Here is a 15,078-nt window from a genome sequence, read left to right on the forward strand (position 1 = left end):
CCGCTGCCAGCTGCTCTCTTCTGTTCAGCATGAGGACAGGATGGAGTTCTGCAGGATTCTTGTGTTAGGATGTTTTACTGCAGAAAGCTTCTATCAAAGCGTGATAAGGGCAGCTCTGATGCATTCAGGTCAGAACTCAGTAGCTATAACTGATGACACTTGTGAATCAATTATGAGTTGTAATAATTACTATGATTAAATTGGTTATGGTTAGAAAGACAGTTTAGAAATAAAATGTCTGTAAAATCCATACAGACATTGTTTTAAAGAAGCATTTCCTAAATCGTACCGATGTAGACCAAGACCAGAAAGACTGTATGAGATCAAAACAAAAAGTAACTCACATCCGTTTGAATGGACATGTTTGCATTAGTCTGTCTGGTTTTATTGTCTTCACTAACAAATATGTTCAAGAAATGATCATTGTGCTTGTTTGCCATCCAGTTCTTTATTGGTCGGCTCGACTCTTCACATCTGTAGAAACCTGACAGTAATCACTGACTCTGACTTCTCTTCACAGTTATTGTTCGAGGAATGGGCCAGCTACAGTGTTTTCTACAAGTATCAACCTATTGGACTGATCAGGTCAGAACCTTCTGAATGAACCCACTAAGTACTGGATCATGTCGCTGTATGCTCAGGTTTTCTGGAAACATCCAGTCTCTGGCCAATGAGAGTCAGGACCAGATCTGATAGGAGTCTCCATTTATCTATGGAGCTGAATAAGAGCCAGACTGTAGCACCAGTCTGACCAGTTACACGTAGTGATGAAGCTGTTCCAGTCAGAGACATGTTGAGTCAGCAAAGAAAGGTTGTTGGACTCCAAAAAAAAATGAAAAGGACAAATTTTTAATATCTGACTCTCTAAAGTCGCAGATGACCCCAGGCCTTTAAGCATTCATGTTTCTTCCAACAGGAAGTACTTCGGAGAAAAAGTTGGCCTCTACTTCGCCTGGTTAGGAGTTTATACCCAGATGCTCATCCCAGCTGCCATCGTTGGAGTCATTGTGTTCCTTTACGGCTGCGCCACAGTTGATGATAACATACCTAGGTACACAGCACATGCATAAAATGCCGTATTAATGTTAAAAACACTTTGCCGATCTTGCTTTTTGTCTACTTTCATTGTTTGTTCTTCATTCATATAATCCATTCCAATGGTGAATAAAAACTCCCAGAATGTAAGTTTTTCATATTGTTGGTCTTAGTTCATTAGTTCTAATGAAGTGATTTTCAGCCTCAAGCAGTCCCACATGTTAAGGTGTGGCTATGCAAAGAGAGCCAACTCAGTGAAAACATCTTGCAGACTAGAGTCTGTCTCAGTATGCACCGAGCTTAGACCAAACCCTGGAAAAATATGGAGCTCAGCTCTGTGCTCTGTTGCCACACAGTCACTTGCTAACATGCATGACCAGATCATGTTGGCTAATGTTGGGCAATGCTGTGAACTGGCCTTAATGGGCGAATTAAGGTTTCAGAAAACACACACAGTGAGGGAGCTCCTGCAGGACTGGGAGGGTGTGCTCCAATAAGAGCTCCTGGGCAGCTCTGTGTTCCTACCGTTTACTGCTGGCTCTTTTTCTTTTTAAAAAAAAAGGTGATTAAAAATGTGATTCTGTGGCAATACTGAAATTTCCCATACTCTTTGAAGGCAACACAACCAAAACCAACTTAATGTGCATAACATACCAGTGTTCTAACTATCTGTGCTACCCATATGGCAGGAAAATCTGTCGAGGTAGCACAGATACCGGTTCTGATCACATGGCACCGTCAATGCCGTGTGCACCACGGTGACGCACAGAGTGGCAAGTTCATGGATTTCAGATTGGAGCAATTTATCAAGAAAAAAAAGACAGAACAAAAGTGAAAAGAAACAATGACTCCTCAGAGTTTAAATTAATGACAATATTTATTATTGTTATAATAAATGTGCGTCAGACCCATTGTGTATAACCTTTGAGTGAGTTTTAATTTAGTGTGTCATATTCAAAATATTTAAAGGTATTAATGTTTGAATATTGGTGTTTAAATTAAATGCCTTCTTAAGAAGCAGGGATGTAACCAGGACGTTTTTAAAGAGGACACCACAACCCACAACTAAATACATCCAAATCTGAGACACACAAGTAAATTGTCCTACATGTTTTAAAAATGTCCTGCTTGAGACACTCCCAGCTCGGCCAGCTTGGCAGAGGGAGCTTATAAGTTTTCTGCATGAATAACTTCTTACTACACTTAAACATTGTTCAGTTCTTACTGACATATGGAAGAGTTGATACAGAGTACAGGCCACACCTAAAGACACTTAAAAATAAAAACCTTAGGGACTAGAAAAAACACAGTTTCTTTATACCACTGCAATGTGGTATAAAGCTGATCTTGAAATTGCTGTTAGGCTATTTACAGTGATGATGAGCTTAATGTGGCTCTTAATGCTGAACTGGTTCGCCACTCCAGTTTCCAGTTAGAGAGACTGGTTCCATGCAAACATGAAGCCTTTTTGTCCTTCCTTAAGCAGAGGACCACACCTGTTGTAAATAACCACTAATGTTTCATGTGAGAAGAAACACCAGTTTGATTTTTAGGTTTCATTCACACCAGACCTCTTTAGTTTGCGTTAATCAAACTAGTTTGTTTATTTAGAACCGGTTCATTTGGGAAGGTGAGAATGTGTTACTGAACTCTGACGCAGAACAAACAAGTGATTTCTGGGCTACAAACCTCGATCTCGGCTCAGTGGAAGTGAACTGTGATGTGGGTCAAATGCATATGTGAACACCAAGCAGAAGTGGACTACAGAGCAGGGCATTCTGGGTAAATACAGCCAAAATGAACACGAGTCTATGACTCCTTTTCTTTTACCAAAGACAAAAGAGAACTGCTCCAACCATTAAAATTTGATGCCACTCTACATTTTGTGAAGAAGTTGCACTCAGTGTCTTCTTCTGAGGTGATCATGTGGTTTCCTTCAGTGGTTCTTGGTGCAGCACCCCCACAGGCGAGGGGGGAGCAGTTTGCTCAGTGCAACATGAAAGAGAACCACAGCAGCTGGAAATGGAACAAATGTTACAACTTTGTTCTCCTATCAAACTGAGACTATGAAGTGTAAAGACAGCATTAACAAAACCTCTCCTCCCTCACCATCGTCCCCTCAGCGTTAATGAAGCAGACCCTTTTGATGACCATTCAGTAATCCAGGTTCTCCGTCTGTTTGTCAGCATGGAGATCTGTGATCCCAGGAACAACATCACCATGTGTCCGCTGTGTGACAGTGTCTGCAGCTACTGGAAGCTGGAGACGGCGTGTGGCACAGCCAGAGCCAGCCACCTGTTTGACAATCCAGCAACAGTCTTCTTCTCCATCTTCATGGCTCTTTGGGGTAAGTGTGCACAGATAAATGGTGCAAATTATAACTCATCTGCATCTGCAGGCATGTTGTGAAAAAAAATCTTTTTTTTTTCTATGATTGAAGGTAAGATTAGAGAAGACCTTTAGCTGCAACTTGAGTCCTGATTAGGAGAAATTTCCAAAACAAATCCATAAGGCCAACACACAGACTGCCCTCCTCTGATGTCCTGCCAAATCTCCCAGCCATCTGTCGGCAGCAGCAGGGCTTCAGACTGCAGAAGTGTTGTGTTCATATGAAGCTGGTGTCTGACAGTGTCTCAGCACTGCAGCAATCTGGAGCTGGCCTCTCGCTCCAGATTAATTATGGAGCTAAATAACAAAACCTGCATCTGATCTTTACACTTAAACTGCAGCAAACATGTGAATGAACAGAACTGGAGCTCAGATTCTTAGTCAGTTCAGGTCAAAATGAACTTTAAGAAATGATTGGCTGGATGGCCCACCAGAGATCTCTTCTTTAGTGTCATTTCACTCAGCTTAAAAATCAGTTTTAGTTGGAAGACAAAGATTTAGTAGTTTACGAACAACAAGAAAGAGCTTTTGTATTTCAATTCATGGGGTTAAATTACGTTAAATTAAATGAGGAATTATAACAAAGTCAAAATGTAATACAATTTAAAAGGAAATATAAAGAGGTAATTTTCACAAGATAAAAAAATATGTGTGAGTTAGTTTACACATATTTCTGTGGGTATGGATGTGTGGGTACACACACGCATATGAGTGTGTTGGTATGGATGTACAGTACAGACCAAAAGTTTGAACACACCTTTTAATTCAATGAGTTTCCTTTATTTTCATGACTATTGACATTGTAGATTCACACTGAAGGCATCAAAACTATGAATAACACATGTGGAAATATGCACTAAACAAAAACATGTAAAACAACTGAAAATACCCCTTATATTCTAGTTTCTTCAAAGTAGCAACCTTTTGCTGTGATTACTGCTTTGCACACACTCTGCATTTTATTGATGAGCTTCAAGAGGTCGTCACCTGAAATGGTTTTCACTTCATAGGTGCCCTGTCAGGTTAATAAGTGGGATTTATTGCCTTATAAATAGTCATGAAAATAAAGAAAACCCATTGATTTAGAAGGTGTGTCCAAACTTTTGGTCTGTACTGTATATATTTAGACATGTAAACCCAGATAAAATGGAAAATTAATTAACCTGTTTGTTTTTACGTTTTGATTGGATTTATTAATGAGGGTCCATCTGAAAATATTGTATGAGTTTAGGGACTAGCAGTTCATAAGTTTCTTACTTCTTTCTATTCCTTTTTGAGCATGTTTTTGTACTGTGGTACAAAAATATGTCTTTTGCATTCCTTGTTCTTGTGTATGATTTTATACTTCTATCATGTTCAAAATATAGTTTCATTTCATTTCATTTACACAGTCCGTGTTTATCATGACAGTAACATGTCCTTCACATGTCATTGAAAAACTCAGATTTATGTTCAGAATGCTGATAATATTATGATGTTCAGCTGGAGTGAAGTGTGTAGTGACTGTGTTGTGTTGCTGCTTGCCTCTGCAGCTGTTCTCTTCATGGAGCACTGGAAGAGGCGCCAGATGCGGCTCAACTACGTCTGGGACCTGACGGATTATGGAATGGAAGAGGAGGTGAGATTACCCGGAGAAATTGCTAACCTGTCCTACATGATGAGGGAAATTTATGCAAATGGCTGAAAACATGAGCATTTTTTATGGAAAATAGAATTGAAAGATACGCTGAGTCTGTCAAAGAATTTTCATTCATCTAAACCAAAACTTTTATAGCAAATAATGACTTTTTCACCCCTTAAATAAAGTTTGATATTAACTTATGAAATAATTGCATAACAATCACTCATTTTCTGTTGAATCAATTTTTCTGTTTAATAAATAGCTTTAATTTCATGTTCATGGTTCTTTAGCCAATTAGAGCCAGCCTTCACTCTGTTGTTACTGATTGTGATAACAACAACTGAGTGTGGTGAGACAAGAACTGGCAAACTGGAAGGACATGAGACAAGAGGACAGGACTGAACTTGAATGAAAATGTTTTTAATATATTCATGCTTATAAATACATAAAACATTTTTTAATGTTGTTCTCATAAAAGTTTAAATAAATCTTAATATTAGAATAAATGAATTGGTGTCAGTAGAAACACTAAGATTACAGAATGCCCAGCAGTAGATTTCTCTAGACATGTTCTGACATGAAGAGTCAAACTGACTCTCAACATGAAAATCTCCAAGATATTCATGTAGATTTTTTTCAAAGCAGTAACAAGATGTTTGAGTTCTAACAGGTGAAAATGTCACTCTTCTATAAATGTTCTGTAAATGCTCAGTGATGTTCTGGCTCAGATTGTGCCTGCAGCGCTGCATCTTCTGAACTTTAGAACAGTTTCATCTGCAGACACTGACTTGTGTTTCTGTGTGTGTGTGTGTGTGTATGTGTTGTAATTCACAGGAGCACTATAAGGTTTGGATCTTATTCCCTTTATTTATTTTTAATCTGTGCCTCTTTGTAAGCAGCTGCTGTTACCTCTGGCTCTTGGGAGCCTAACCATCTGCTTGGGCTGGCCCCTGTTTTCTGGCCCTGTAGAGTTTCAGCCGTGGCTCCTGGGTGTTCCTCTGAGGCTCACGCTGCAGCTGGGCCTCTTGCTACTCACGACTTTGTGCAGACTCTTGCTCTTCTTTGTGCCTTTTTCCATCACTTTGGTTTTTAGATCAACAGTTTCTTATTAGCACTGAAATGTCTCAAATGACCAGAAAGGTATCTTGATCTACTAAGGAACCAGCTAACTGTACAGTTTCTAGGTGCTTGTGTTGGATTTCCGCAGGTTATTTTAGTCATCCAAGGAAAGTCATGATGAGTAAAGCTCTGCTGGCTCACATAGAACCACATGTTGGATCCTAATGAGGAATTCCACAAACTTCTCCTAAGTCTGGTCGTCCCGCTTCCCTTTCCAGGTTTGTCATGGGTGCCACTGGTAATGACCAAGCTGATAACATTTATTGACAACAAGGTTGATGATTTTATTTTGTCCAACCAAATACCTAAAATTGAAGTTGTGTAGTCATCCCATGTTGGTGAACAATAGTGCTCATGTGGTAAGAAGAATGTCCAACATCTGCTTCCACCTTTAAACAAAAAAACAAAAAGTTGCAGTAATCAGAAGACATGGTAGGGGATGGAAAAGACCAAGCAAACATTAAACTTAAACACAGTTGAGTTTTACTTCCATCCTCTAAGCTGCTGGAATACATATCAACCTCACCACGGACGTTGATGCTGACAGTGAAAATTGCAGATCAAATCTCAGATCAATAATGTTGCATTAAAGCTGCAGTATGCAACTTTTTTACATTTAGTTCCCATCAGTTAGCTGTAGCTGCAGCTTTATTTTGGATGTGCTCCTCTTCATCCCTGATGCTGCACTGTTCTCTTTTACAAGCGACGCCTCAAACACACATTGCTTATGATGCTCATTTCCAAAGCTCACATGCTTCTTAACATTCCTTTTCCCAGTTGACAGTCCTTCCAGGACATTCATCTTACGCTTGCTCAGTAAATTTCAATCTGATTAAATGTAGCAGGCTAACTTCTGTCTCTTGCAGGACCACAACAGAGCTGAGTATGAGCTGCGGGTCGCAGAAAAGACCATGAGACAAGATCAAGAAGGCCCAAAGGTAGGACTGAGGTCAGACTCTGGAGGAGTCTGATGAAGCGGATCCCCTCTGGAAAATCACTTTAGTGATGTTTGTCCATAAGCACACCTTCTGACTAGTGGGGACAACAGCAAGGAGTTTCACTCCTTGAAAATAGGAAATCTAAGAAAGTACTGATATTGAATCAAGAAAATTATGGACTGTCATACAACAGTAAAGTATCTTCAGTCAGAGGCTTCTTCAGATTTGCTGTAATACAGACTGCTACAGGAGATCCTTCCTTTGCTCAGCCATCAGCACTGCAACCTTTTTGAAGGATCATTTATTTTCCCTTTGGGATTAATAAAGTATCTTTTAGCTTTGAATTATTTTTTTTGATTATTATATTGTTGACTTTTTGGTTCAGTCAGAAAAAAATCCATCTAAAACATGAGGCCTCTTTTAGCTGCAGAAATCATCAATGGGAACTTTTAATAATTACCCAGTTTTCCTCATGATGTATTAATATGATCACAATAAACAGCACAATAAGGACCAGTTATTCTCTAGCAGCTCAGACACATGTAATGATGTTTAGCAGCAGCTTATTCTTAAGCAGGAAGTGATGCGGCGAGTAAAGAGACTCATGTTAACACATGGTAGGCCGACAGCTGAGGCAGTTGGTTAGCAGCCCTCAGCTCTTTGCCAAGGTTACATCTTCCTTCCCTAAATGAACGCACACAGTGGCCCCAGCACCCTGACCTCATTCTGTGGGCTTAGATGTGACATGATGGCTCGGGGTGGCATTAGCTCTGCTCCACTGCAGCTGGAGCTGCAGCATGCACACATTTATGTTGCCTGATGTGTGCAACTGTTGGGCCATTCTGAAAGGGGCTGCTGAGAACAGAAAACATGACAAACACACAGGTCCAACACACAGTGAAGAGATTTTATGTATTCATACTTTCTGTTCTTTTGCTCATGCATGTCTGTGTTTGCTTTTGTGTGTTTTAGGATGAGAAAGTGAAGCTAACGTGTACAGACAGAATGCCAGCTTACCTGACCACTGTGGTCATGATGGGCTTTATGGTGAGACTCAGTCTTCCACATTCATCCACTACTTCAAGACAAACCAGAAAACAAATCATTCAGATGGGTTTTCAACAAAACATGGAAGTCCTAACATTTAGAGGATATGTATAAAGTTTAAATATTAAGCAGAAATGGAAGAAACTGTTTCATGTTTTGGCTCAACTTAAGTTTAGTGTCTTCCAATGAGAACAACACATAATTACAATCTGTCATTATTTATAGTTAAGCTCAAAATTGTTTGCACTCCTAGAAGATTAATTTTAAAATTATTTGTATTCAACTAAGAATGTTTTCTTCTATTAGGAAAATATAAAAGTGTCTGAAAGCAGTATCTAAAAATAGTTTTGTTTTTATTTACATTTTATTTAGAAAATGGTTTGTTGAAAACTTTTTATGCTATTCTTATTAATCACTCTAGCATTGCAGTCAATTCACATGAATTAATTTAGTTATTCATATAAACCTCCATTCTTTAGGTGGATCAGAGGTTTGGGGTTGAACTGCATGTTCAGTTACAGCTGATCAGTGTAAAGTTGGAGATATAAAACTGCGCCTGGGGTCTGTGTGGAACGCCATTAAAGGGGTCTCGACCTTATGAACATGAAAAACATTCAGCATTTTCCTAATTTTAAGGTGCTTAAGTCTAATTATTATTGTAGTGCCTTAGTAATTTATGTTTTCTGCTGGTATCAGCCTGTTTGAGCTGCATTCACTGATAACCTTCAGCAACAGAATATAACAGGTTGATATGTAGCAGAACCACTGAGCTGCTGCTCTCTATGTATGTATATTAAATTCAGTTCACTTCATCTACTCTATATAGCTCCAATTCACGACAAACAAAAAATCATTTCAATTCAGTCATACATACACATAGTTATCAGAAACTAAAAAAAAACAACATGCATAATTAATTATTATACATGGTGTCCGAGGGTAAAACAAGTATTGTGAATTTTTCAGAAGTCATTCAGGTTTTTTTCCATAAAACTCAGAAAATATTTTACATGAGTGATGCACAGAAATACTGTAACCTATGATGTTCTATTGGGTTGTGAAGCATGTTAAAACTGTATTACACTGTCAGATACCTGGTTACCCTCCAAGATTGCTGAGGCTAGAATCGGTCATCTCCAATGATTTCTGGTTGTCATTGATTTGTCTCCCTCCTTCCTTTCAGATTTTCGTAACCCTTGTGATCACCTTTGGGGTCATCCTGTACCGGATCAGCATCAAGACTGCGCTGCACCTGAGCACCTACCCTGCTGCACGCTCCAACATCCGAGCCACCGTGAAAACCACCGCCGCCATCATCAACCTTGTCGTCATCATCATCCTGGATGAGATCTACGCTCTCATCGCCCGCTGGCTCACCACTCTGGGTGAGCAGCCTTCAGGAACCATTACGGTTTACTGGGAGTAAACTGGAAACATGACTCCATCCATTAAATATAGTACATTATGTTTGCTCTCTATATTCTGTGTGTTTTTATTTTTTTATTTCTGATTCTTGGAAAAAATCCACAAGCCATTAGTTAAACTTTAGTGTGGCACATAAAATATGGAAATATGTGACTTGAATTATTGGAGGTCCTCTGGACAGATGATCACTGATCATTCAAAGCTTGGTCAACAAGTTGAGACATTGTCAGCTTATCTGAAGTGCTGTTTGTTCTGTCTTAGAAAATCATGGTAGCATGTCAGAAAAGTCATTGAATGACTTTTATTGCTAATATTAAAAAAAATAATGATATCACTGTAAAGCATTCTAAATTCCAGCTGAATGTGTTGTTATCCAGTCCAATGTGATCCTTTTTTCCAGAGGTTCCAAAGACAGACAAGAGTTTTGAGGAACGCCTCATTTTCAAAACATTCATCTTGAAGTTCGTCAACGCCTTCACACCCATCGTCTACCTGGCTTTCTTCAGAGGAAGGTAAAACACCACCCTCTCCTGCTTCCTTGTTTGGGCTCCTATCTCTAACTGGTGGTTTAATTCAACTTAAAGCATTACAGCATCAACACCAGACTGGATTCCCTATTCATCCTAAAGTGTCTGATGGATGCTTGTTTTGTCCACAGACTGGTTGGGAGACCTGGAAAGTATCTGTATGTGGTTGGCTCCTACAGGATGGAGGAGGTAATTCACTTTATCCACATGGTGTGTGTGGTAATGTTTATACTAAATGGAGTAACAATCAGATTTGTTCTTCATTTCCTTCCTGCGGTTGCAGGTTTTATCTCTTGAGTCTCATGAATTAGATGAACAACAGTTTTATCAGTACTCAGTGAGGTGTGGAGTGGAGTCATGTGACTCATGCCTGCTTTAGACTTGTGTTACCAATTTAATGACTTTAGGCTAAACTTGATAAAACCACAAAGGACTTTGAACTTACAGTGTGGACAAAAAGTATTCACCCTGTTGAATTTTTTACATTTTTATTGCCTTTCTAAAAATCAATGATGGGGGAAAGAAATTAGAAGACAGCTTTTTTGACCAGAAGACAAAAAAAAAATCTTCAGAAATCTTCAAAAATATGTTGCGTAAAATGAGTTATTATAGAAGCAATAAAAAAGTAAGGAGCTTCCTGTGTGGGACTAATCAGCCCCCCTGAGGAGACTGGATCACTGTTGCTTTGTTTGCTTCTCTGCCTTCATGATTCACTGGTTCTGACTCGTCCCTTTGCTCAGTGTGCTCATGCAGGCTGTCTCATGGAGCTGTGCATACAGCTGTGCATCACCATGCTGGGCAAGCAGCTCATCCAGAACAACCTCTTTGAGATTGGCATACCGTGAGTACACTTCTACCTGAGACGCACTGAACACCAGCATAACAGCACATCCTCCCAGGTCACAGTGTGTGGGCTGAGCAAATCACAGAATACATTACGCACACCTACTCAGCTGTACTTACAGAAGTCATTTGAATGTCTGCTTTTCAGACACCAGTATTCAGGATAATTGCAAAAGCAAATCCATAAAAATAATTTGACTCACGCTAAATGAAAACTAGCTGACAACCTGCAGACAAAACATGAAATGTGTCCACAGTCATCAAAGCACATTGTTTTCTCCTGGGATATTTTTAGATTCTTTGTCGTTTCTTTATTTCTCTGGGGAACAATTAAAACAAGTTTCAAAAGCTTTTATTGGGAAGTCACTCAAACATGTGCACACCATCATACATGGATGTGCAGATTGGCAGATTAAGTGCCTTGCCAAATGGCAGATCAACATGTGGCAGGAGGAATTAGGCAATGATATTTAAGCACATCTGCTCCTCTTTTCTACTGAGGTCTGATCAGACTGAGTGTTTTCAGACTCACAGCTATACCTCCCTTAGTAAAACACTACTTGAACGAAGTTAACTGATAACTTTTCAATATTCTAAATTTTCAACCAACAAAGATTACAAAATCTGACAGATATATAACTGCATACACATGCTGTCAATATTCACATTTGACATAAGACCAAATCTGATCAGATTTGATTCCAGTTTCTTTCCTCCTGTTTCCTCTATGCTCCATTAGAAAGCAATGTCCTCCTCAGATTTTAATTTGATTTATTTCTTTATGGCCACCATCAGTCAACATAATCCCCAGAGTTTGATTCTGACATTTTTCTTTTTCTGCTTTGTGAAACGACTCACTCCTGTGATGAAATGTGGGGTTTTATAAGTGATTTCATGAGTAAGATATTCATGCAGCTGGTTTTCATTGGTTTGACAAAAGATGTAGTCCATAATTCCTGCTCAGGAATTACATATGTAATATGTCATATTTAATGTGTATTATAGGGATTACCTGTTAGATATGCCATGCAAAAAATCTGCTGGAACCAGTCTGTTATTGGGAAAGTTGTGTACCATCTGGTCACCTTTAAAAGCTCTGACCTCTTCCTTAGCTCTCACTATGCATCCTCAGACTGTTGGCCTCCAGCCTGAGGAGAAGTGTTGAACTTCTACCATGTTTTGTTCAGGAAGCTAAAGAAACTTCTCCGGAAAAGGAAGTCAGAACTGACCTCCAAGCAAGAAGAGGAGCTCCACAAAACTCTGAAGTGCTATGAGAAAGATCATGTCCTGGGTCCTTTTGTTGGCATCAATCCTGAGTACATGGAGATGAGTGAGTATATATATATATTTTTGCAATTTTATATTTTACATGTCTTTATTTAGATCAAAATGTATCTAAAGTCTTTTATGTTTGCTCAAGCCAGAGCAGAAAAGCTGATAGTGTTTCATTAAATTTCTTTATCTGAACTTGTAGTGAAAGTAAATATTGAATCTGATCTAATCATCATATTGTCTAGTCTCAAACGCAAAATCTTCTTATTTCTTCAGAGTGAGACGTTTACAAACATTTCCTTGGTATTTGTTAGCCTTGCCTCTGAGCTGGATGACTTTGCTCAAACCTTTTGGGTTTCCTTCCAGAAGGCATTTGCTGGGTTCTGCCCTTTCCTCCGGATGGAACTGGAAGAACTGGGTTAAGTTTGGAGACCAACTTGCTCACAAATCAGTTTTCAGCTCATCTGACAAATTTTAATGAGACTGATCAGGGCTCTATGACTACTACGATTTATTCATTTTGTTGTTCTTTAATTCCAATTTCCATTTACAAAATCTGTTGACGTTTTTAACCCATTTGTTCCTAGACTTTAACTTTCTGGCTAACATTAAATACAATCCATCAGAAAAATGGCTTGAGAATTTGTTTCAGTTTTTCCACATTATGTTTTTTTTTCATCATGCCATCCATTCAGAGGCGGTCCTAACCTGTTTGGTGCCCTGGGCGAACTACCCTCCCGGTGCTGTTCTGTTTTTATACAGTATATGTAAATGTTCAGTTTTAACATTAAATGTGTTGGACTAAATATTCCAGAGCATCAATATAGTTTCCACTTGGAAGTTGTTCAATGAATCCAGAGTTACTGATCATTTGTGTTTCATATTTAAAATAAGAAAGTTTAACATAACACCTTTCAGTCAGCAGCTAGAAGGAGTCAAGTCTACAGGAAACTGGAGCATCAACATTTTTGTGAAGAAGGTCTTCTGCAGGCAGATGTTTCTGCTGGAGTACTGGACTGGTTCTGCTGTGAAGACACTTTCCATAATCAACATTTAGCTAAATGTTTCTGACAACCCACCGGTTCAAAACCTTGAGATCAAGACACCTTAAAGAGACAGTACAGTCAACCTTGGATCCATCTCTTTAAATCAGACTCTTAAGAGCTGGAGTGAGACTCAGTTATGTCATTGTTTCAATGCTGGGGCCTCTTCTTTTTTCATTGTCTCTGACAATAATAATCCATGCAGGAAAACTTTGCAGTATATAGGAACATAGAACATGTGCTCAGATTTCCACTACCTAAAAACAAAATCACAGCATAAATCGACACCAGTCGCTGTTTTACACTGAATCAGCCTCACAGTCACATTATTGAGGCTTTTTTCCAGGTTAGATGGGAAATTAATGTGAGATTAAAGTGGAGCTTTTTAGCTGCTTGTTTTTTCTATCCAGTGTTGTTCAGATTGAGCGGGATTAAGATGAAATAATCCCCAGGATGTCTGAAGTCGTAATCCTTTTGTTCATTCTAAAAATATCCTCCTTGTTTATAGATGGGAATATTCACTTTTTTGTTTTTACAGTAAACAGAATCTGTCAAACAGAACTTTCAGGTTTACTTTATCTAATGATTTCAGACCTGATGACATTTGTGTCCGTTTTCTATAGTTTGCATGTTACCCAGATTGCTGCTGACAGGCCTGTGGCCCACAGTACCCGTCTCTTCCACTTCCTGTCTGCAGTGTTGGAGTAATACCTCAAAATGACATTTTGAACATTTCATCCTTTTCACCCATCATTTGTCTCCTCAGTTATCCAGTTTGGCATGGTGACGCTCTTCGTGGCCTCCTTCCCTCTGGCGCCGCTCTTTGCTCTTCTGAATAACATCATCGAAATCCGACTGGATGCCAAGAAGTTTGTGTTGGAGCTGCGGAGGCCTATTGCAGCCAAAGCCAAGGACATTGGTACGTTTCTGAAACATCAGCTGACTATGAGGCGGGAAATCCAATCAGTGCTAACAGGGGTTCATGTTGAATATGCAGTTTGACTGTAATATTAAATACAATCCATCAGAAACATATCTGGTCTTATATGCATGTTTGTTTAAGCAGATCGGACAGATTGAGAGTGAGCTGCTAAGGGTTCAAAAATTCTTTATAGATAAAAAAAAAAAAAACTAACACCAACACATCTTATGTAACTTTGATTTCTGGAGGGCAGACAATTAACTGAAACAGTCCAAGTGTCCATCTACTGGATGTCACAGTTTATGTTTGTGGACCACTGAGTTCAGAAAGCATTTAACAATCAGGGAGCTCTGCTGTGTCATCTGCAATGACAAAACATTAGATATCTTCTTATCTAGAAATTTGACTGAAATATTGATGTGCATATCCATTTCTGAAATTGACTGACTTTGTAATGCCATGAAGCTTCACCATTCATCCTGGCGATTAGTTCATCTGATATCTGATGAAAACCTGAGTAAAGTCAGTCTGTGTTGTCATATATTACCCAACCAGAAGTTTTGCTCATATGAGTGCAGCGATACTCATAATTAAATTACTCTACTAAAAGTAAAAATTACAGCGTAGTAAAAATAGTCAAGGATCATAAAGATGATAGGAATTATGAGAACACTTAATTTCCGTTTGAGGGAAATAAAAAAAAGTTTTACTCATTTTGAATTACGTGGAATTCTAGGGGTAATACTAATTTTCTGAAGGGTTATTAAAATGATAAAATAGTTGAAATAGGATCCTAAATTCCCCAGCTTTCTAGCATTATGTTCATTCTCCACTCTGATGTAGAGGGTACTTCCACCGTCTAGTTGTGAGTTTTCTGTGTGTGCTGTTCGCAGCTGAA

The 15,078-nt window shown here is 38.9% G+C and overlaps 1 protein-coding gene across 6 annotated transcripts in view; it reads left to right on the forward strand.

The window, feature by feature from the left end:
* The window catches only part of ano1a (anoctamin 1, calcium activated chloride channel a), a 50,922-nt gene that overhangs the window by 27,208 nt on the left and 8,636 nt on the right, over window positions 1-15,078 (forward strand). For 4 of the 6 annotated variants that reach the window (XM_028014860.1, XM_028014855.1, XM_028014857.1 and 1 more), the window contains 13 exons: window positions 521-585; window positions 917-1,051; window positions 3,222-3,382; window positions 4,956-5,041; window positions 5,879-5,890; window positions 7,030-7,101; window positions 8,074-8,148; window positions 9,332-9,533; window positions 9,974-10,085; window positions 10,232-10,289; window positions 10,841-10,941; window positions 12,131-12,273; window positions 14,025-14,177. In XM_028014860.1, coding sequence (XP_027870661.1) covers window positions 521-585; window positions 917-1,051; window positions 3,222-3,382; window positions 4,956-5,041; window positions 5,879-5,890; window positions 7,030-7,101; window positions 8,074-8,148; window positions 9,332-9,533; window positions 9,974-10,085; window positions 10,232-10,289; window positions 10,841-10,941; window positions 12,131-12,273; window positions 14,025-14,177 — 1,375 coding nt within the window. The remainder of the gene's footprint in view (window positions 1-520; window positions 586-916; window positions 1,052-3,221; window positions 3,383-4,955; window positions 5,042-5,878; window positions 5,891-7,029; window positions 7,102-8,073; window positions 8,149-9,331; window positions 9,534-9,973; window positions 10,086-10,231; window positions 10,290-10,840; window positions 10,942-12,130; window positions 12,274-14,024; window positions 14,178-15,078) is intronic. The other 2 variants (XM_028014856.1, XM_028014858.1) reach the window with 1 other exon arrangement.

This window comes from Xiphophorus couchianus, chromosome 4, assembly GCF_001444195.1.
Source record: "Xiphophorus couchianus chromosome 4, X_couchianus-1.0, whole genome shotgun sequence".
Classification (NCBI taxonomy): Eukaryota; Metazoa; Chordata; class Actinopteri; order Cyprinodontiformes; family Poeciliidae; genus Xiphophorus; species Xiphophorus couchianus.